Source organism: Anomaloglossus baeobatrachus, chromosome 5 (genome assembly GCF_048569485.1).
Source record: "Anomaloglossus baeobatrachus isolate aAnoBae1 chromosome 5, aAnoBae1.hap1, whole genome shotgun sequence".
NCBI classification, from domain to species: domain Eukaryota; kingdom Metazoa; phylum Chordata; class Amphibia; order Anura; family Aromobatidae; genus Anomaloglossus; species Anomaloglossus baeobatrachus.
Window position 1 is genome coordinate 493116138 of NC_134357.1, and position 21197 is coordinate 493137334.

Sequence of the window (21197 nt, forward strand, 5' to 3'; positions counted from 1 at the left end):
AAGCAGGAACCAGCCATGGCAAGCAAGGAAGGGAAGGCTGCCAAGAAGACCCAGGACCCAGGGACCTCCAGGAAGGCTCATCCAGAGGCTTCTCCGGCCCAAGGGGCCCCTACCTCCAACGCCAGTAAGCCGGAGGGTGCCCGGACGCTGCCTAAACAGGCTCCAACCCTGGAGCCTTGGATGCGGCAGACGGTAGCCCTGAAGCTGAAGGCGGTGGATGGTAGGGTGCCGGACATGTCCAGCGACGTGTTCTGCACGAAGATGATTCTGGACCAGGGCTTCTCCAGGGCGGAAACCCTGAGTGTCCAGGCCTTCTTGTCGGGCATTTTCCTGGTAACCTTCGCCACGGTGAATGCCTGCAGGAGATACTGGGAGGCGATGAACGCAGCGATACCGGACTCTCCTTTTCACTCTTTTATAGGATCCTGTCCTTTACAGAGAGGTGAGAAGAGGATCACGGTCTCCATGCGGAACCCGCACACCCCAGGAAGAGACATATCCACGTTCCTGGGACGCTTCTGCACAGTGGTGAGGGAACCATCCCACATCCTTAACGGCAGCGGATTCTGGACGGGTAAGTGGTCAGTAACCGTTCGACTCCACAGGGAACTAGCATCCGAGGACGGCCTTCAGCACCTGCCCCCGACATTCTCTCTGGGAAACTCCTTTGGTCTAATCTACTACCCGGACATGCCACACAACTGCAGGAAATGTGGTGGGAAAGGGCATTCGATGAAGACCTGCCAGGAGGACGCCTGCAGGGTTTGCCGGGTGACGGGACACAGCTCCAAGGATTGTCCGAAGAAGATGACCTGCAACTTATGTGGACTGGCGGCCCACCTTTACAAGGACTGCCCACAACGAGAGAAATCCTGGGCAAGGGTGGCTGCGGCGACCCAGGCTCGGGTAGTCGCAGCCTCGTCGACTAAGGCAGCTACGACCAAAGCCACAGAGGCCAAGGCCAAGGCGGCCAAGATCCCGGTGACCGCGGCTCCAGCCAAAGCCCCAGCGGCCACGGAATCCAGGAAGAAGAAGGGTAAGAAAACTGCTGCCCCCTCCCTGGTCCCCCCCCCTGTCACCCCTGTCCAAACCCCTTTTCCCCCGGCCAACCCCACTGAGGATTCCACCACCTCCACCTCTTTTCCCTACTCCTCAGTCGGTGCCCTTACCCCCCCTCCAAAGCCCACTCTCCCTCCCCAGACCATGAGAGCAGAGGGCCTCAGCACTCCTGCACCTTTCACCGAGAAGGATTTTCCAGCTCTTGTCTCCTCAGGTACAAGCCAAAGGAAGAGGCAGTTGGAAGATAGTCCTGTCGCAGAACATTGCAAGTTGTTCATTGTGGATCCCAATCCAACCCAGGAAGAGGAGGACGACCTCCTCCCGGAACCAGATGTGTTGGAGCAGATGGTGGAGTCCCTGGTGTCCGAAGAAGAAATGGAGGAGTCGGAAGCCACTGAGGCAACATCTCTACTCGATCGGCTAGAAGAAGAAGGTCTGCTGGTGATACCATCACCGACAGACACCAAAGAAGAAGAACCGCCCGACCGGAGTGGTAACTAAGGCACATCGCCTGCACTAACTTTCTCTTCCCTCCAATGACTGCTAACATTGACATCTTTTCCATTAATGTTAGGAGCATCAGAGACAAGTTCAGACGTCAGACGATTTTTGCTTTCCTTAACACTCAGTCTAGTAATGTATTTTTCCTGCAGGAATGCTCCCTTCCCTCCTCTAGGTCCTTCAACCATCTGGCCAGGGAATGGACCCATGGACCGTCCTACTGGTCCGGCGGGGGCGACTGTAGGTCCGCAGGGGTCGCCGTGCTAATCAGGGGAAGCGCCTTCACGTTGGACTCAGTTCAGGAACTCGTCTGCGGCAGGTTACTGCTCGTGGACGGTACCTGGGCTGGAGAACCTGTCAGGTTCATCAATGTGTACGCTTCTCCTGTGAAGAACGATCGACTGGAGCTCCTCCAAGCCCTGCGCCCTCAGCTCGCCACCACCAGGATGGTAGTGATGGCCGGGGACTTCAACTGCCCGATTGAGGCGGATGGACGCAGTTCTGGAACGGCTGCCAAGTTAGACGTCACATCCAAACTGCTCATTGAGATGGTGACCGAAGCCTCTCTCGTGGACGTTGTGGGCTCCATCGGACACGGATCCGTGAACTATTCATGGTGCCGACCTGATGGTTCGCTGCGTTCCAGGATTGACTTTGTGTTTACCTCTCGGACGGTTGGGCGGAGTGGGCACTCGATGGTCCCCTGCTTCTTCTCTGACCACAGAGCCATTCACTTTCAAGGTGCGCTGGGCCACGGCTTTCCTGTTGGCCCTGGCTCCTGGAAGCTGAACTGCTCTCTGCTGGAAAAGGGGGAAGTTCTGGAGGAGCTTAGAGCGGCTTACTCCACGTGGCGGGCCTACAAGGCAGGCTTCCAGTCTGTTTCTGACTGGTGGGAATACGTTAAACTCGAGTTCCGTTTCTTCTTTCAGGCAAAGAGTCAACAACAGGCGTGTGTGAAGAAGAGGGACTTCAGGAGACTCCAGCGTGAGCTGCGTTCCCTGCATGACCTTCTTCGATGTGGCTGGGACGTGAGAGAGGAGCTGGAGGAGACTAAGAAGAGCCTGAAAAGGCACTTTGAGGAGGAGTCCAAGCGAATTGTCTTCCGTTCCAAAGTGGAGAACCTGGAGAAGGGTGAGAAATGTAACTCGTTCTTTTTCAGGAAGCTCCACACCGGTCATACACCCCTGAATGAACTACGAGATGAGAGTGGAAACATGCGACGCGGGAAAGAGGACGTGATGAAAGTCGTCAGCGACTTCTACAGCGAACTCTACGCCCGCAAGACTACCGACCCCGAGGCCGCCGATAAGTTCCTGTCAGGTATCACTAACCATCTTGACCCTGCAGATGCGGCGGCCATGGACGTCTCTCTGACGGTGGACGAGCTGCTCTCGGCCGCCAGATCCTTTAGGTCCGGCAGGACTCCGGGCAGTGATGGCCTCCCAGCAGAGCTCTATGTAGCACTGGGGGACCTCATCTGTCCGGACTTGTTAGATCTGTATGAGGAGATGGTGGTGGAGGGCAGAATGCCTCCGTCCCTGAGGGAAGGAATAGTCACGATCCTGTACAAACGCAAAGGAGAGAGGTGCGACCTGAAGAATTGGCGTCCCATCACCCTTCTGAACGTCGACTACAAGATCCTGCCCAAGACGATGGCAACGAGACTGAAGACGGTTATTGGACGGATCATCCACCCAGATCAGACCTGCGGCATCCCCGGACGTCGCATCGCAGACAGCCTGGCTCTCATGCGGGACACGGTCGAGTACATCAAGGCCCGCCAGGTGCACGCATCCCTGATCTCGTTGGATCAGGAAAAGGCCTTCGACCGTGTTTCCCATGAGTTCCTGGGCAAAGCTCTGCACAGGTTAGGTTTGGGTAACATGTTTTGTTTGTATGTCCAACTAATGTATTTTGATATTCACAGCTCGGTGTTGGTAAACGGCTGGAAGACTGACCCCTTCCCGGTCCTCTCAGGGGTCAGACAAGGCTGTCCTCTGTCACCTCTTCTTTTTGTTTGTGTTATAGAACTCTTTGCAGAGGCTATCCGGCGGAATGGAGAGATCAGAGGGATCACCGCACCAGGACCAGAACGCTTCGAGGTCAAGTGCTCGCTCTACATGGACGACGTGACCGTCTTCTGCGCGGACCGGCGCTCAGTTGACACCCTCGTCCAGACCTGTGAGACCTTCGGACGGGCTTCAGGAGCCAAAGTCAACTGCGGGAAGTCGGAAGCCATGCTCTTCGGGGACTGGCAGCCGGCCTCTTCCGCCCCCTTCCCTTTCAGCATCCAGCCGGATTTCATCAAGGTTCTTGGAGTCTGGTTCGGGAAGGAAGGAGCAGCCCTCAAGTCCTGGGAGGAACGCTTGACCAAGATCACCCAACGGATCGGTCTGTGGAGCCTCAGACGCCTCACCTGTGAGGGCAAAGCACTGGTCCTGCGTAACGAGGTACTGCCCGTGCTGCAGTACACGGCCCAGGCCTGGCCCCCCCTTGCCACCGTGTGCAGGGCCATTACCAGGACGGTGTTTCGTTTTGTCTGGGGATCCAAGATGGACAGAGTAAAGAGGACCATCATGTACAAGGATCCTCGCCAGGGTGGGAAGGGCGTACCAGATATCCCCACCCTCCTGCGATCCTCCTTCGTATGTGACTGCGTTCGCCGATCTCTGCGAGTCAAGAGAGGTTCTGCGGGTAGGTCCATGTCTCGCTTCTTCCTGCTCCCCCTTTGGAGAAGGTTCGGCTGGGACAAGTGGGACAGCTCCTTCCCCTACAACTGGACGACGCCATGGTTCTACGGAGACGTTGTTCGGTTTGTGAGGGAACACCAACTGGAGGGACTCAAGCCTGATTTGTGGAAGCCAAAGACTATCCACAAACTCATCACAGCCAAGGACGAAATGGAGAACATTCCAGGACTTCATCACGACACACTGGAGACTGTTTGGACCAACGTGTCATCGGCTGGATTGACCAACGGGCACAAGGACTTGTCATGGATGGCGATACAGGGCGGACTGCCCGTCCGGTCATTCATGCACGCCCGGAACCTGTGCAAAACCCGGTACTGCCCAAGGTGCCCCTTCGTGGAGGAAACATCGCTGCACACCTTTTGGGACTGCCGTTTTGCACAGCACCTGTTGGTTGCCCTGGAGGATGACCTGAGGAACTCCGTCCCCAGAGGGAGCCTATCGTACCATTCCGTACTTTATGGACTCTTCCCTGGGACTCACACTGTTGGAGCCATCCAGGAGGCTTGGCGCCTTATTAACTGCTTTAAGGACGCTATTTGGGTCGCCAGGAACCGGCTCATCTTGAAGAGGGAGAGGATGTCTATCCAGGACTGCCGCAGGCTGATCCACAGCCTGCTCAGAGACTATTCCATCATGGACAGTCCGGACGACAGCGCCGAGGAGGAGGTTTAAACCTCTTTCACGCCCCCTCCCTCCTTTTCCCGTTTATGTGCGTCCTTCAATAAAGCTTCGGGCCTGTGATTTCCCCACCCTATCCCCTTTTTCCCTACCCCCATCCCCAAATCGCCGGTTCGTCGTTATTTATTGTCTAACTTTTTCTTTCAGCTTAAGTGCTACGGATAGCATAGGAGCGTGATGTATAGTTTAGTGCGTCGTACTCTATTGCTATGTAAGAATGATTGTATATTTCTGTGTGTCCGGGGCTGCGGCACTGTACACAGTTTGTTACTTTTTTTTGAGAAGTGCATGATAATAAAGATGCTGTTAAATCAAAAAAATCTGTTCTTATCAGTTTAATATCTGATACGTCCCCTATCTGGGGACCATATATTAAATGGATTTTTAGAACAGGGAGATGGAAAAAGAGCTTGCTCTGTCCACTCCACGCATTGACCTGGTATTGCAGTACCTCCAGGAACGGTGCACCCCTTCTTAACCCAGTTTCCAAAAGCAGAACTCAATTCACCTGATTCATATTAGCCCGATTTCATGAATTGGAAGAAAGCATACAACTTCATATGCACCTCAATTTGGCCCATTCACTTTTCACACTTCCTCCTTTTGTTTTTTATCGTTCACACTTTTTACTTTCTTTATTCATCCAAATAGCAAACTCATCACCACTCAACCTGACCAACTCGACTATGTCCCGTGCTGCAGTATCTTGTTCTCCGTCTTATCTAGATCATTTGCAATTGAATGGAATAGATCCCTTTTGGACAAAGTGGATTCAGCTGATGCTGCTGCTGCAGTGACTACAGGTGTGAGAAGATCTAGAATTGGCATCTGATGCTATCTCTCTGCTTCCACTCCAAATAAAGTTACCTGTTTATTCCTATCATGCATTGGTTTTTGGTGTTTTCTTTGATCAATGATGATGGCTTTAGTGGTCTGTTGGCTCCCCCTCCTGGAGGAAGAGTTTGCTTGCTCTTGGACAGTCTAAAAGAGAGGTCATGATAGACATTTAGCTTCTGAGCCCAATTGGGGACAGTCATGGGTGATGAATGTTTAGCAACCTGCTGCGAAGCCTGATACCGCAATATAAGGAACGTCAAATACTAAGAATGGGCGGCCTATGAAAGAATTACTACTTTCATTAAGTATACTTAAACGGCTAATTGGGAATAGACAAACTGTAAAAAGCCCTCTGAGAGAGCCCCCCTCTAACCTTTGTTAGTAAGCTTTTCTGCAGTCTGCCTGTTGATGTATTTTCCGTTTGAACTGTGCACAACATGAAGAGACGGAACACTGGTGGCTTGTAACAATGCCCCCGCTGACATCACAATAGCGCTGCTGCCTAGAAAACCAGCTGCGCAGCAGAACTTATTCTTTGGGTGGGAGGGTGGGCTAGTGGAAGGAGGGGGAAAGCCGTTTTTTTCCCGGGTGGTAGGGGGATGACAGGAGAAGGGATGCGGGTGGTGAGAAGGGCACAGAGGGCAGGGTTTGGGGGCTGGGAAGGAAAGGGAAAAGATTAGGGTTTGGGGATGATGAAAGGGCTTTCTACGGGTAAGGATGGCAAAGGGTGGCAGTGACGGAAAGTCAGGCAACCTGTCCTGTCCGTCTTTTTGTATCATGAATTGGAAAGACTGCAAGGGGGAGGGGAGTTGCTTGCGCCCTAAAGGAGGAGTTATTCAGATTCATTGCAGTGGGGGGGCGGCGGCTGCAAAACGCACCATTCTTCTTGTTTTTGCTCTGCAAAGCAGCCTTTTCAAGGGTTGGCTTGGGTGACAAAATGTCTTCTGTAGGCGTGGGTTTGTCTCCCTCTCACTCTCTCTCCCTAAGATGTGTCCGGCATAGGCCAGGGTGCCACTCGAGGCCCAAACCAATTCTGGTTATCGCTTCTCGGCCTTTTGGCTAAGATCAGGTGCAGAGCTTCACTGTTTTGTGCCTGGTTTTGGCTGGAAGGTGCTCGGGGTACCCGGCTCTTTGGCCTGGAGGGATCGTTTCACCTCACGGTGGGACTTCACCCCCCTGCTGCTATTAGGGAGCCGGATTAGTCCCTGAGCAACGAGGAGTGATCCCCGGTGAAAGGCCGAACCCGTCTTGGACGGTAAGTCTTTATACCCGAGTGCTATGCCTTGCACTTATGTGAGCTTCACTGGCTCCGGCCAGCTGAAGAATTCCTTTAAAATTGTGGTCCCTGCGACCAATGTGGGTTTTGACAACCCTGGGGCCTTCTTCACACAGATCCTACAGGGTCTGTTGGGTGTGACAAGGAGTGAAGTGTACTGCCTGCAGGAGAGGGGGCAGAACACATACATCCTGACGTTGGATTCCCGAGCGGCTTGTCGGTCATTCCATGACCTTGTCAGAATCCACAGCAACCATCCGCTGCTGGATGACATGGTCTGTACATGTTTGTACGGTGGTGATGAGGTGACCCTGGTGGTGTACATGCACAGTCCGTTTGTCCCTGAGGATGACATCATGTTATTCTTGAGGCGATACTGTGTATCGGTACGATCCACAGGGAAAGTTATGGGCAAGAGTGGTCTCTGGTGCGGAAAGAGACGCTTTATGGTCCGTTTCAACCCTGATCCGGATGGGGTGGAGGGTTTCATGCACCCTCCATCCTTGGAGGTGATTGGAAAAGAGCACGGTTACCTGTTCTTCAACGGACAGGTTAACCGATGTAGGAACTGTGGCGACACAGGACATATGCAGAGGGAGTGTGGCAAAGAAAAGATGGTTCGGTGCCACAATTGTGGCAATTGGGGACACACGTCCAGAGACTGTAAAAAAGAGAAGACCTGCAGTGGCTGTGGTGGAAGTACCCATCTTTTCAGCAACTGTCCGATGCGACCAAAACCAGAGAGAGGCTCCCGTATGACTGCGGCTAGTTCCGCAGGAGTGCCTATTGCTGCCGGTACGGCCAAATCGGGGGCTTCTGTTCGCTCCTACTCGGACGTAACTGCGGGTCGGAAACAGTCTCTTCCATCTGTTGCACTCCCTGTAAACCTGTTGCGTGACCCTGCGATTGTCTATGCGGCCGACTGTGAACCCACTTCTGCAGAAGCCCAGGTTTTGACTGGTGAGGAGTCGGGTGAACCTCAGCATAGGACTGAGGAAGGGCCCAAGGGCCAGAGAAAAAAGAACAAACAAAAATCTGGAGCACTTGACCCAGCTGATGGGGGCAATGCTCGCAGTGTGGCGGAGGTTTCTTTTCCAGTTGTTCCAGAGACCCCGATGTCTTCCTTGGAGCCGAGGGACCGATTGGATGACCAGCCAGATGACTTCCTTGGTGCCCGTCCTGATGACTGCCTCTCGGAGGGTCCTGAGGCCTCCCGTGATGACCATCCTGGGGATGTACATGATGACAACCATGATGCCACGCGTTCTGATGACCATCCTGATGAGGATTGCACTGCCGTTCTTTCTAGTCAAGTGGTGGCATCCCCTGATGACCTGGTTGGCCAAGTTGGAGTTCTACCCCCGGAGGTACGGGAGGAGGAGTCCCAGATGGATGTCAGTGCCTGCAAGAAACGAGGTCGGGAAAGTGACTCAGAGGATCGCTTATCGAAGCTCTATTTTTGTGAGGTATTATCTCCACCCAGTGACCCTGAGGGTGATGTGTTGTATGAAGCGTCCGATAGTGACACTAGTAGCTTGGACACTGTTTCTTCTGCTACATCGGCTGCCCGTCTCATTGAGATTGAGATGGAAAGTGAGGAGTTAAAAAAGAAACATTAATATGGCGGACATTCGTATTGCTTCTTTAAATGTGAGAAGCCTGAAGAGCCCAGTGAGGAGAGCGGCTCTTTTTGCTTGGCTACTGACATTAAGCTTTGACGTTTTCTTTCTACAAGAATGTGGAATTGAGCATGAACTCTCTTACCCCGAGCTGAAAAAGGACTGGTCTGCCGGACCCTCTGTGTGGTCGGGGTCTTGTGACAATAAGTCAGCTGGGGTGGGAATCCTGTTCAAGGGACATAATGTGGATATACTGTCAATAACTGAAATTGTTCCAGGTCGTGCTCTTTTAACGCACACAGTTTTTAATGGTTTTAAATGTGATTTTATGAATATTTATGCTTCCCCTGAAAAAAATGACCGTTCCTCCCTTTTCAGCAATCTTCCCCTATTTTTGACAGGTTCTTCCGCTATGGTCTTAGGGGGAGATTTTAACTGTGTTATGATGGGGGAGGGGAGGAGTGGGGGAGGTATTTCTTGCAATATTGACAAAACTTCTAGTCAAATTCAACACATTTTAACTGATTTTAAACTGTTTGATGCTTGGAGGAGGAGCCACCCGACTGACCCTGGTTTCACGTGGAGTGGGGGGGTGGTATCCTCTCGTATAGATTTTATTTTCCCTTCCACAGGAGTTTTTAAGTTGAAAGCAGCCGGCCTGATGGACAACATATTTTCTGACCACAAGCTCTTACACACTACCCTGATGTACCCAGGTGAGGAAAGAACTGGGAAAAGTGTTTGGAGATTAAATGTAACGCTTTTGCAGGATGAAAAAATTAGGGCTGATTTTATTGATAAGTATAAAACTTGGAGGAAGTGCAAACACCCTGACCAAACCATGCTGGGGTGGTGGGAGTGTGTTAAAATCAGAGTAAAGGATTTCTTTATAAAAATGGGGAAAAAGAAAGCCCAGGAAAAAAGGAAATGTTTTAAGGATTTTAATATTCGTCTGCAAACTCTCCATAGGTTAAAAGGATGGGGTGTACCTGAGGTTGAGAACGATATAGCCAAACTTAAGATGGAGATTCAGAAATACCTTGAACAGAAAGGAAAGGAGATTATTTTTAGTGCCCGGGTAAAACATTTGGAGGAGGGGGAGACTTGTTCAAGGTATTTTTTTAAAAAAGTGGGGGAGCGTAAACACATAATTGAGGAATTAGAGGGCCAATCCTCCACAAGTGCTATTTTAAATGAGGCTTTTAACTTTTATTCTGATCTTTTTAACCTTAAAAATATTGATGATTTTACTCTTGCTGATAATCTTAATTTTTTATCCCAGGTTTTAAGTAAAAATGACCAGGTTTTTTTATGTGCTGAAATTAACCAGGAGGAGATCGAGGAGGCCCTGAAGGGCTTTCAGAAAGGTAAAGCCCCGGGGTCGGACGGTCTCCCCATTGAGTTTTATTTAACTTTCTGGGATTTTATCAAAGCCGATATTTTACAAGTTTTTAGTGAAGTTTTTAAGGTTAATTTATTGCCTCATTCTTGGAGACATAGCATTATCACTTTAATTTATAAAAAGGGTGATAAAACTAAACTGGAGAACTGGAGACCAATATCCCTGTTGAATACCGATTATAAAATCATAGCCAGGGTGATTGCCATACGGATGAAAACAGTCATTAAAAGTATAGTTCACCCAAATCAGGTATGCGGCATCCCAGGGAGGTCCATATGGGAACATCTAAACTTAATACGGGATATCATATGGTACCAGAAGGAACGCAAACAGCCGCTGGCAATCTTATCTTTAGATTTCCAAAAGGCTTTTGACAGGGTCTCGCATTTTTATCTTTTTAAAGTAATGGAGAGAATGGGCTTCCCCATGGTTTTTATAGAAAAAATAGGACTTTTATACAAAGAATCTTTTTCCCAGGTTTTAATTAATGGTTTTTTTACACAGGAAGTGGATTTGCTGTCTGGGGTGAAACAGGGGTGCCCCATGTCCCCCCTTCTTTTTATATGCGCCATTGAGCCCCTCTTGTGTCGGTTACGGGATGATAATGTTATTAGAGGGGTCCCCATCCCAGGGGGGGGAGGACAGCAGGTCAAGGCCCTAGCTTATATGGACGATGTTTCATTGTATTGTACGAACACGGCTGCTGTTAACAGAGCAATCCTGGACACCGAAATTTTTAGCTTAGGCTCTGGTTTTAAACTCAATGTGAGTAAATGTGATTGCATGACGGTGGGACAATGGGAGCCAGACCCCCCCAAAATCCCAGTACAAACAGAAGGCATTAAAATATTGGGGGTTCTATTTAATGCAGAAAATGACGGTCAAAAAAACTGGGACTCAGTACTGGGTAAAATAGACCAGAAAATTTCTTTGTGGCAACTAAGGAAACTGTCAATGGAGGGGAAGATCCTGGTAATTAAAATGGTTTTGCTTCCAATTATTTTATATGCTGCCATGGTTTTCCCTCCAAATTCCCTGTATATGAAAAGACTGCAAAAGCCCCTATTTTACTTTTTATGGGGGTCAAAAATGGAGAAGCTGAGGAGGGTGGTGGTCTGTAAAAGTAAAAAAAATGGTGGTAAGGGCCTCCCAGACCTACGACTGTTTATTTTTATTAAGTTTTTTGTATTCTGTTACAAATGGATTAGGATGGAAGGGGCTTTCTCATGTTTTCTCCATTATTGCACAGGGTTCCTCTTTAGGAAGTTGCAGATTGAAATGCAATCTAACTGTCCTTTTCTGTTGTCTCCCCCGAAACATTATGAAGTTTTAACTAAAGTAATTGATGACTATGATTTAACTAATGTTGACCCGCAGGTCCTCTCAGACCAAAAAAAGCTCACGTTTGTCTGCAAGGGACAGGAGGTAATGGAAGATGTGGCTAATTTCTCTGTCTCCAGGTGCCAGTTAGTTTGGAATAATGTAGCATGTCCTGCCCTGGGGAACACACAAAAGGACCTCGCTTGGCAGATAGTCCATCAGTGTCTGCCCACCAGGGCCTTTCAACATCATAGAGGATTGGTGGAGAGCGCCCGGTGCCCCAGGGACAGGTTTGCACAGGAGGAGACCGTATTTCACCTGTTTTGGTACTGTCCCTTTGCACAAGGCCTATGGCAAACAGTGGGCACTCTGTTGAAATGGGTGTGTGGTCTGAGAGTTTTGAACTGTGATGTAATTTTATACGGTTTTCTTGAATGTCCCAACATGTCACAAGCAAGAGTAGCATGGCTCATAATAAACAGTTTCAAAGAGGCATTATGGAAAACACGTAATATTTTATTGTTTAAACATGACTGTATTCCTATTAAAGATTGTATTGGCCTGGCGCTATGTGAAATGTACACCTATTACCTGAGAGATTGTAAAGCGCTAGGCACACAAGAAGCAAAAAAGGCGTGGTGTCTCCAAATCTGGAACACTTATATGTATTTATAACTATTTTTTAATGGTTTTATTTGCCTTTTAATATATGCTTTTATGTCATGTTTTATATGACACCTTGTTTTGTCGGTTTTATGCATTGCTTTTAATTGATTTTATGCCATATTTTACTGCTATTTGAAAGAGTTGAATATTAATTGTCATTTTACTGTGTTTTTATCATTCTGTGAAAATAGATGGTTTTTGTTCTCTCTTTGTTATGTGCTATGAATCAATAAAGCTTGTTTGAAACGTGATCTGTTCTTATCAGTTTAATATCTGATACGTCCCCTATCTGGGGACCATATATTAAATGGATTTTTAGAACAGGGAGATGGAAAAAGAGCTTGCTCTGTCCACTCCACGCATTGACCTGGTATTGCAGTACCTCCAGGACCGGTGCACCCCTTCTTAACCCAGTTTCCAAAAGCAGAACTCAATTCACCTGATTCATATTAGCCCGATTTCATGAATTGGAAGAAAGCATACGTCTTCATATGCACCTCAATTTGGCCCATTCACTTTTCACACTTCCTCCTTTTGTTTTTTATCTTTCACACTTTTTACTTGCTTTATTCATCCAAATAGCAAACTCATCACCACTCAACCTGACCAACTCGGCTATGTCCCGTGCAGTATCTTGTTCTCCGTCTTATCTAGGTCATTTGCAATTGAATGGAATAGATCCCTTTTGGACAAAGTGGATTCAGCTGCTGATGCTGCTGCTGCAGTGACCACAGGTGTGAGAAGATCTAGAATTGGCATCTGGTGCGATCTCTCCGCTTCCACTCCAAAGAAAGTTACCTGTTTATTCCTATCATGCATTGGTTTTTGGTGTTTTCTTTGAGCAATGATGATGGCTTTAGTGGTCTGTTGGCTCCCCCTCCTGGAGGAAGAGTTTGCTTGCTCTTGGACATTCTAAAAGAGAGGTCATGATAGACATATTTAGCTTCTGAGCACAATTGGGGACAGTCATGGGTGATGAATGATTTGCAACCTGCTGCGAAGCCTGATACCGCAATATAAGGAACGTCAAATACTAAGAAAGGGCGGCCTATGAAAGAATTACTACTTTCATTAAGTACACTTAAACGGCTAATTGGGAATAGAAAAACTGTAAAAAGCCCTCTGAGAAAGCCCCCCTCTAACCTTTGATAGTAAGCTTTTCTGTAGTCTGCCTGTTGATGTATTTTCCGTTTGAACTGTGCACAACATGAAGAGACGGAACACTGGCGGCTTGTCACAATGCCCCCGCTGACATCACAATAGCGCTGCTGCCTAGAAAACAAGCTGCGCAGCAGAAGTTGTTCTTTGGGTGGGAGGGTGGGCTAGTGGAAGGAGGGGGCAAGCTCTTTTTTTCCCGGGTGGTAGGGGGATGACAGGAGAAGGGATGCGGGTGGTGAGAAGGGTACAGAGGGCAGGGTTTGGGGGCTGGGAAGGAAAGGGAAAAGATTAGGGTTTGGGGATGATGAAAGGGCTTTCTACGGGTAAGGATGGCAAAGGGTGGCAGTGACGGAAAGTCAGGCAACCTGTCCTGTCCGTCTTTTTGTATCATGAATTGAAAAGACTGCAAGGGGGAGGGGAGTTGCTTGCGCCCAAAAGGAGGAGTTATTCAGATTCATTGCAGTGGGCGGCGGCTGCAAAACGCACCATTCTTCTTGTTTTTGCTCTGCAAAGCAGCCTTTTCAAGGGTTGGCTTGGGTGACAAAATGTCTTGTGTAGGCGTGGGTTTGTCTCCCTCTCGCTCTCTCTCCCTAAGATGTGTCCGGCATAGGCCAGGGTGCCACTCGAGGCCCAAACCAATTCTGGTTATCGCTTCTCGGCCTTTTGGCTGAGATCAGGTGCAGAGCTTCACTGTTTTGTGCTTCGTTTTGGCTGGAAGGTGCTCGAGGTACCCGGCTCCTTGGCCTGGGGGGATCGTCTCACCTCACGGTGGGACTTCACCCCCCTGCTGCTATTAGGGAGCCGGATTAGTCCTCGGGCAACGAACGGTGATCCCCCGGCGAAAGGCCGAGCCCGTGAGAAACGGTAGGCTTTTTATCAAGTTATTGCTGGTACAATGCCGTGCATTCAGCAATTTACTTCTGGCTCCGGCCAGCTTCAAAACTCGGTGAAAATCGAGGTTCCGAAAGACCACTTTGGTTGTGGAAATGGAGAGGCGTTCTACAACCGTCTGTTGCGAGACCTCTTGGGCGTAAGGAAAGAGGATGTGTACTGTCTGCAGGAGAGGGGGCAGTGCACGTACATCCTGACGTTGAGGACCAAGACTGCCTGTAGCACTTTCCAATGGCGAGTGAAGGGTGCGATCCATAACCAGCTATTGGAGGGGGTGGTTTTCACTTACCTGTATAGTGAAGGCGAGACCCCTGTGGTGGTGTACATGTACAACCCGTATGTCAGTGAGCACGACATTGAGTTGTACCTTAGGCGTTTCTGCACCTCTGTTCGTTTTGTGGGGAATGTGCACACCATTAATGAGATTTGGAATGGCAAACGCCGGTTTTTGGTGCGATTTAACCCAGACCCAGAGAGTTCAGAGGGCCATGTACACCCCCCCTCCACGGTAGTGCTGGGAAAAAACATTGGATACCTATTCTACAATGGGCAACCTCGCAGATGTCGGAAGTGTGGCGGTCTTGGTCACTTGCAGCATGAGTGCAAGAACGGAAAAGTCAGTGAGTGCCATAACTGTGGTCAATGGGGTCATACCTCTAAAGATTGCACAAGTGATAAGATCTGCAGCGGATGCGGTCTGTGTACCTATCTATTTAACAGCTGTCCGTTACGGCCTAGGCGGTCCGGGGGTCCCCAGAAACCTGCGTCAAGTTCCGCAGGAGTGCCTTCCCATGCGGGTATGGCCAAGACGGGGTCCCTAGTCGCCAGCTTTGCAGATGTGCTTATTGGACGAAGGAGACCCGACCCGGTTGTGGTAAGCGCTACTGACTCAGCTCCCCCCTGTAATGCTGAGTCATCACCCACTCCTGCAGGTTGCCAGGTTACACCTGGCGGGGAGTTGGGATCCCCCCGGAGCGGTTCTGGGGGAAGGCCGAGTCAGCCAGGCTGCTCGGTAGTTCCTGAATCCACGATGGAGACCCAGTCCGGGACCGTGTCGGAGAGGGATGACAGCGTTATTGCAGACCAACCAGGTTCCCAGACGGATGTCCCCCCTGATGACCACTCTGTTGACCACCATGAGGACAAGCCAGATGCTCCCTGTGATGTTATCCAAGATGTCCAGCCAGATGTCCACCCTGATGTGCAGGGACCACCTCCGGATGACCAGGACACTTTGGACATAGTACCCCTTGGGCAGGGGGACCAGATGGACCTGAGCACCTGCGCAAAAAGAGGCCGAAATGAGAGGGACCAGGAAATGAAAAAGAGGCGGATGGGTCCTCATGTGTCCATTCCAGACAACAGCCCGATAGGGTCAAATGTGGACCCAGAATGTGTGGACTCTGACTCCGATGATACCGGTAGTATGAACACTGTTCCATCTATATTTGATTGTTCCCATCTCTCGGACTCTGAAAGTTCTGGTCTTAACATAAACATTTAATGGCGGACATCAAAATAGCCTCACTGAATGTGAGAAGCTTAAAAAGCCCGATCAGAAGAGTGGCCCTGTTTGCATGGCTAATGACCTTGAACTTTGACATTTTTTTCTTACAGGAATGCGCCATTGGCCATGACCTTACATACTCTGACATTAAAAAAGACTGGACCTTAGGGCCCTCTGTCTGGTCAGGGTCTAACATGAATAAGGCTGCTGGAGTGGGGATTTTATTTAAAAACAAAGATGTTAAGATTTTATCTGTCACAGAAATTTCTCCAGGCCGTGCTTTGTTAACACATGCAGTTTTTAATGGTTTTACTTGTCGTTTTATTAATATTTATGCTCCCCCTGAAAAAAATGAACGCTCCTCCCTTTTTAATGACATGCAGTTGTTTTTAACATGTCCATCCCCTGTGGTGGTGGGAGGGGATTTTAACTGTGTGATGTTGGGAGAGGGGAGAGGAGGTGGTGACAATACCAGAAAACCAGACAAAACCTCATGTCAAGTCAAGCATATTTTATCTGATTTTAAATTGCAGGATGCCTGGAAAAAAATTCACCCGTCTGACCCAGGGTACACATGGAGTAATGGTACTGTATCTTCCCGCATTGATTTTATTCTTCCCTCCTCAGATTCTTTTACCCCTAAATTAGCCAGACTCATGACAAATATTTTTTCAGACCACGCCCTCATATATGCAGATTTAGAATATGCAGATGAGGAGAAAGTGGGCAAACGCTCCTGGAAACTAAATACATTGTTATTACAGGATGAGGAAACCCGGGCTGCATTTATTGCTAAATATAAAATATGGAGGAGTAAGAAATGTCCAGAGCAATCCATGTCTAATTGGTGGGATGGAGTTAAGTATCGCATACGGAATTTCTTTGTCACTGTGGGTAGGAGGCGGGCCCGGGAAAAGAGAAGGTGTTTCAGGGATCTCAATGTTAGATTAGAGACTCTCCATAAGTTAAAAGGGTGGGGAGTCCCTGGGGCGGAGGAGGACATTACCGAGTTAAAAATTGAGATCCAGAACTTTCTTGACCAAAAAGGAAAAGAGATAATATTTAATTCTCGGGTAAAACATTGGGAAGAAGATGAGACATGCTCTAGATATTTTTTTAAAAAAGTGGGGGAGAGGAAGAATTTTATACAGGAGTTGGGAGGTCAGACATCATCAAAGGGAATGCTAGAGGAGGCTTTTAACTTTTTTAGCAACCTTTTTAACCTCAAACACATTGATCAGTCTTGTTTTAATGATAATTTGAATTTTTTATCCCTCTTTTTATCCACGGAGGACCAGGACCTCCTGTCTGAGGAAATAAACTTGGCGGAGGTGGAGGGAGCCCTAAAAGATTTTCAAAAAGGTAAAGCTCCAGGGTCAGACGGTCTCCCCATAGAGTTTTATCATGTTTTCTGGGATGTTATTAAAGATGATCTTATAGGAGTTTTTAATGAGGTTTTTAAAGACAATTTTATACCCTATTCTTGGAAGAAATGTGTGATTACCCTGATCTTTAAAAAAGGTGATAAGGTAAACTTAGAAAACTGGAGGCCTATCTCTCTTTTAAATACTGATTATAAGATATTGGCTAAAATTTTAAGCAGCCGTATTAAAAGTGTTATTACAAGTGTGATTCATCCAGATCAGGTCTGCGGTATCCCCGGACGGTCCATCTGGGAGCATCTTAACCTTATACGGGACCTGATCTGGTACCAGAAGGATCGCAAGCAGCCTATAGCCATTTTATCCCTTGATTTTAAGAAAGCTTTTGACAGGGTATCACACTTTTATCTTTTTAGTGTTTTAAAAAAGATGGGGTTTCCTGTTGGTTTTATTGATAAAATTAAGCTTTTATACAATGACACGTATGCGCAGATTTTAATAAATGGTTTTTTAACAAAAGAGGTTGCCCTCCGATCCGGAGTAAAACAGGGTTGCCCCATGTCCCCCTTACTGTTTGTTTGTGCTATTGAACCACTCTTGTGCCGTTTACGTGAGGACAAGGTGGTTAGGGGGATCCCTGTTCCTGGAGGTGGGGGAGCCCAGGTAAAAGCGTTAGCATACATGGATGATGTGTCTGTATATTGTACCAGCTCCGCTGCCATAAACAGAGCAGTGCTGGATACGGAGATTTTTAGTGCTGGATCCGGTTTTAAATTAAATAAAGAAAAATGCGATTGTTTTATTGTAGGTCAATGGGAGCCCGAGCCACCAAAGATACCGGTCCAAAATGATGGGATAAAAATTTTGGGGATCCACTTTGATGAGCAAAATGATGGGTGTAAGAACTGGGACCTGGTTCTCACAAGATTGAGTCAAAAAATATCATTATGGCAGCTAAGAAAACTTACTATGGAGGGGAAGATTCTAATCATAAAAATGATCCTGCTCCCCATCATTTTGTACGCAGCAATGGTGTTTCCTCCCAATGCCCTATACTTTAAAAGACTAATGAAACCCATCTTTTATTTTCTGTGGAACTCCAAAATGGAAAAATTAAAGAGAATAACTGTATGTAAGAGTAAAAGGAATGGTGGCAAGGGACTCCCTGACCTAAAGTTGTTTTTATTAATAAAGTTTTTTGTGTTTTGTTACAAAAGTTTGAATAATGCTGGGGCTTTTACTTGTTTTTTAAGGTACAGCACGGGGTATGTTTTTAAAAAACTGCATGTTGATATTTTACCTAATCGTCCTGTCCTTTTATCCCCTCCGAAACAATATCAGATCTTAGAGACTATTATATCTGAATATGATTTGATAAATGTGGACAAGGGAGTCTTGTCCAATCAGCGTAAGTTGACAGCCGCCTGTAAGGGTCATGAGATTATGGAGGATGTGGCTACTTTTTCCCCGTCTAGGTGCCAATTAATTTGGAACAACGTCTCATGCCCTGCTCTTAGTAATATGCAAAAGGATCTGGCCTGGCAAATAGTCCACCAATGTCTCCCCACCAGGGCCTTCCAACATCGTAGGGGACTTGTGGCCAGTGCCAGATGTCCAAGAGACAGGTGTGCCCAGGAGGAGACGGTGTTCCACCTGTTCTGGTATTGTGCTTACGCACAAGAGGTATGGCAGGCAGTGGGCACGCTCCTGAAATGGGTGTGTGGGTTGCGCACCCTAAATTGTGATGTGGTGTTATACGGTATAATTGATTGTCCTACCATGTACCAGGCAAAAATCGCATGGCTCATAATTAACAGTTTTAAAGAGGCCCTATGGAAAACCAGAAATATTTTACTATTCAAGCATGATTGCATCCCTGTGAAAGACTGTATAGGTCTTGCATTATGTACCATGTACACGTATTATTTGAGAGACTGCAAAAAACAGGGAACATTGGAAGCAAAAAAGGCATGGTGTCTCCAGATATGGAACACTTTTATGTATTTATAATCATATTTTATTTGTGATTGTATGTCTTTTACTGTATAGCTTTTAATGTATTTTATCTCATGTTTTAAGTAAAATGCTGGTTTTATGTATGTTTATGTGATTTTATGTGATATTTTACTGTACCTGTAAATACCTGATTCGGGTTTTATGATGCGTTTCATGTGCACAAGTCACCGGGTTTTGTATCTAAAGTGTGACTTTTTGTTTGTAATGACTGAGTTTAATAAAGCTTGTTTGAAACGTGATCTGTTCTTATCAGTTTAATATCTGATACGTCCCCTATCTGGGGACCATATATTAAATGGATTTTTAGAACAGGGAGATGGAAAAAGAGCTTGCTCTGTCCACTCCACGCATTGACCTGGTATTGCAGTACCTCCAGGACCGGTGCACCCCTTCTTAACCCAGTTTCCAAAAGCAGAACTCAATTCACCTGATTCATATTAGCCCGATTTCATGAATTGGAAGAAAGCATACGTCTTCATATGCACCTCAATTTGGCCCATTCACTTTTCACACTTCCTCCTTTTGTTTTTTATCTTTCACACTTTTTACTTGCTTTATTCATCCAAATAGCAAACTCATCACCACTAAACCTGACCAACTCGGCTATGTCCCGTGCAGTATCTTGTTCTCCGTCTTATCTAGGTCATTTGCAATTGAATGGAATAGATCCCTTTTGGACAAAGTGGATTCAGCTGCTGATGCTGCTGCTGCAGTGACCACAGGTGTGAGAAGATCTAGAATTGGCATCTGGTGCGATCTCTCCGCTTCCACTCCAAAGAAAGTTACCTGTTTATTCCTATCATGCATTGGTTTTTGGTGTTTTCTTTGAGCAATGATGATGTCTTTAGTGGTCTGTTGGCTCCCCCTCCTGGAGGAAGAGTTTGCTTGCTCTTGGCCATTCTAAAAGAGAGGTCATGATAGACATATTTAGCTTCTGAGCACAATTGGGGACAGTCATGGGTGATGAATGATTTGCAACCTGCTGCGAAGCCTGATACCGCAATATAAGGAACGTCAAATATTAAGAAAGGGCGGCCTATGAAAGAATTACTACTTTCATTAAGTATACTTAAACGGCTAATTGGGAATAGAAAAACTGTAAACAGCCCCCCTCTAACATTTGTTAGTAAGCTTTTCTGTAGTCTGCCTGTTGATGTATTTTCCGTTTGAACTGTGCACAACATGAAGAGACGGAACACTGGCGGCTTGTCACAATGCCCCCGCTGACATCACAATAGCGCTGCTGCCTAGAAAACAAGCTGCGCAGCAGAAGTTGTTCTTTGGGTGGGAGGGTGGGCTAGTGGAAGGAGGGGGCAAGCTCTTTTTTTCCCGGGTGGTAGGGGGATGACAGGAGAAGGGATGCGGGTGGTGAGAAGGGTACAGAGGGCAGGATTTGGGGGCTGGGAAGGAAAGGGAAAAGATTAGGGTTTGGGGATGATGAAAGGGCTTTCTACGGGTAAGGATGGCAAAGGGTGGCAGTGACGGAAAGTCAGGCAACCTGTCCTGTCCGTCTTTTTGTATCATGAATTGAAAAGACTGCAAGGGGGAGGGGAGTTGCTTGCGCCCAAAAGGAGGAGTTATTCAGATTCATTGCAGTGGGCGGCGGCTGCAAAACGCACCATTCTTCTTGTTTTTGCTCTGCAAAGCAGCCTTTTCAAGGGTTGGCTTGGGTGACAAAATGTCTTGTGTAGGCGTGGGTTTGTCTCCCTCTCGCTCTCTCTCCCTAAGATGTGTCCGGCATAGGCCAGGGTGCCACTCGAGGCCCAAACCAATTCTGGTTATCGCTTCTCGGCCTTTTGGCTAAGATCAAGTGTCTTACCAGAAGGTTCCCAATTGCTACCCTTGGCCTTGTAGCTTAAATGGCTACATGCTGCTATTTGGGGTAGTGAGCGGGAAACGAGAAGGCGACGCCTTTTGGCTAGGATCGTGTGTCTTAGCAGGAGGTCCTCAATTGCTACCCTTGGCCTTGTAGCTTAAATGGCTACATGCTGCTATTGGGGGTAGTGAGCGAGGCATTTAACCCTTGGTGATCCAGGAGGTGTTTTGAAGATGGGCGTCACTGTCCGTTTTGCTGGGACCGGGGATACCCGGGTCCATTTTGGTTTCCGTATTGATGTCGCAGAGGAAAAGTT

The 21197-nt window shown here is 47.8% G+C and overlaps 1 protein-coding gene and 3 pseudogenes across 1 annotated transcript; all 4 read left to right on the top strand.

Annotated features, from left to right (window-relative positions):
• Nucleotides 1-15: 15 nt before the first annotated feature.
• Nucleotides 16-1681, top strand: LOC142312811 (uncharacterized). Its single transcript, XM_075351795.1, has 3 exons — nucleotides 16-1036; nucleotides 1274-1407; nucleotides 1634-1681. The coding sequence occupies exons 1-3, from the start codon at nucleotides 16-18 to the stop codon at nucleotides 1679-1681; spliced, it is 1203 nt and encodes a 400-aa protein (XP_075207910.1).
• Nucleotides 1682-5258: 3577 nt separating this feature from the next.
• LOC142313378 (U2 spliceosomal RNA) lies at nucleotides 5259-5464 on the top strand (annotated as a pseudogene).
• A 6878-nt stretch (nucleotides 5465-12342) lies between these two features.
• On the top strand, nucleotides 12343-12515 carry LOC142313413 (U2 spliceosomal RNA; annotated as a pseudogene).
• Nucleotides 12516-19284: 6769 nt separating this feature from the next.
• On the top strand, nucleotides 19285-19457 carry LOC142313414 (U2 spliceosomal RNA; annotated as a pseudogene).
• The last annotated feature ends 1740 nt before the right edge of the window (nucleotides 19458-21197 follow it).

Excerpts from the sequence above, each read along its gene's own strand:
- LOC142312811 (XM_075351795.1), top strand. The coding sequence starts at position 16 with ATGGCAAGCAAGGAAGGGAAGGCTGCCAAGAAGACCCAGGACCCAGGG. Across the intron at positions 1,037-1,273 it reads GGAATCCAGGAAGAAGAAGG|GTACAAGCCAAAGGAAGAGG; the intron begins GTAAGAAAACTG and ends TTGTCTCCTCAG. Across the intron at positions 1,408-1,633 it reads CAGATGTGTTGGAGCAGATG|GAGCATCAGAGACAAGTTCA; the intron begins GTGGAGTCCCTG and ends CATTAATGTTAG.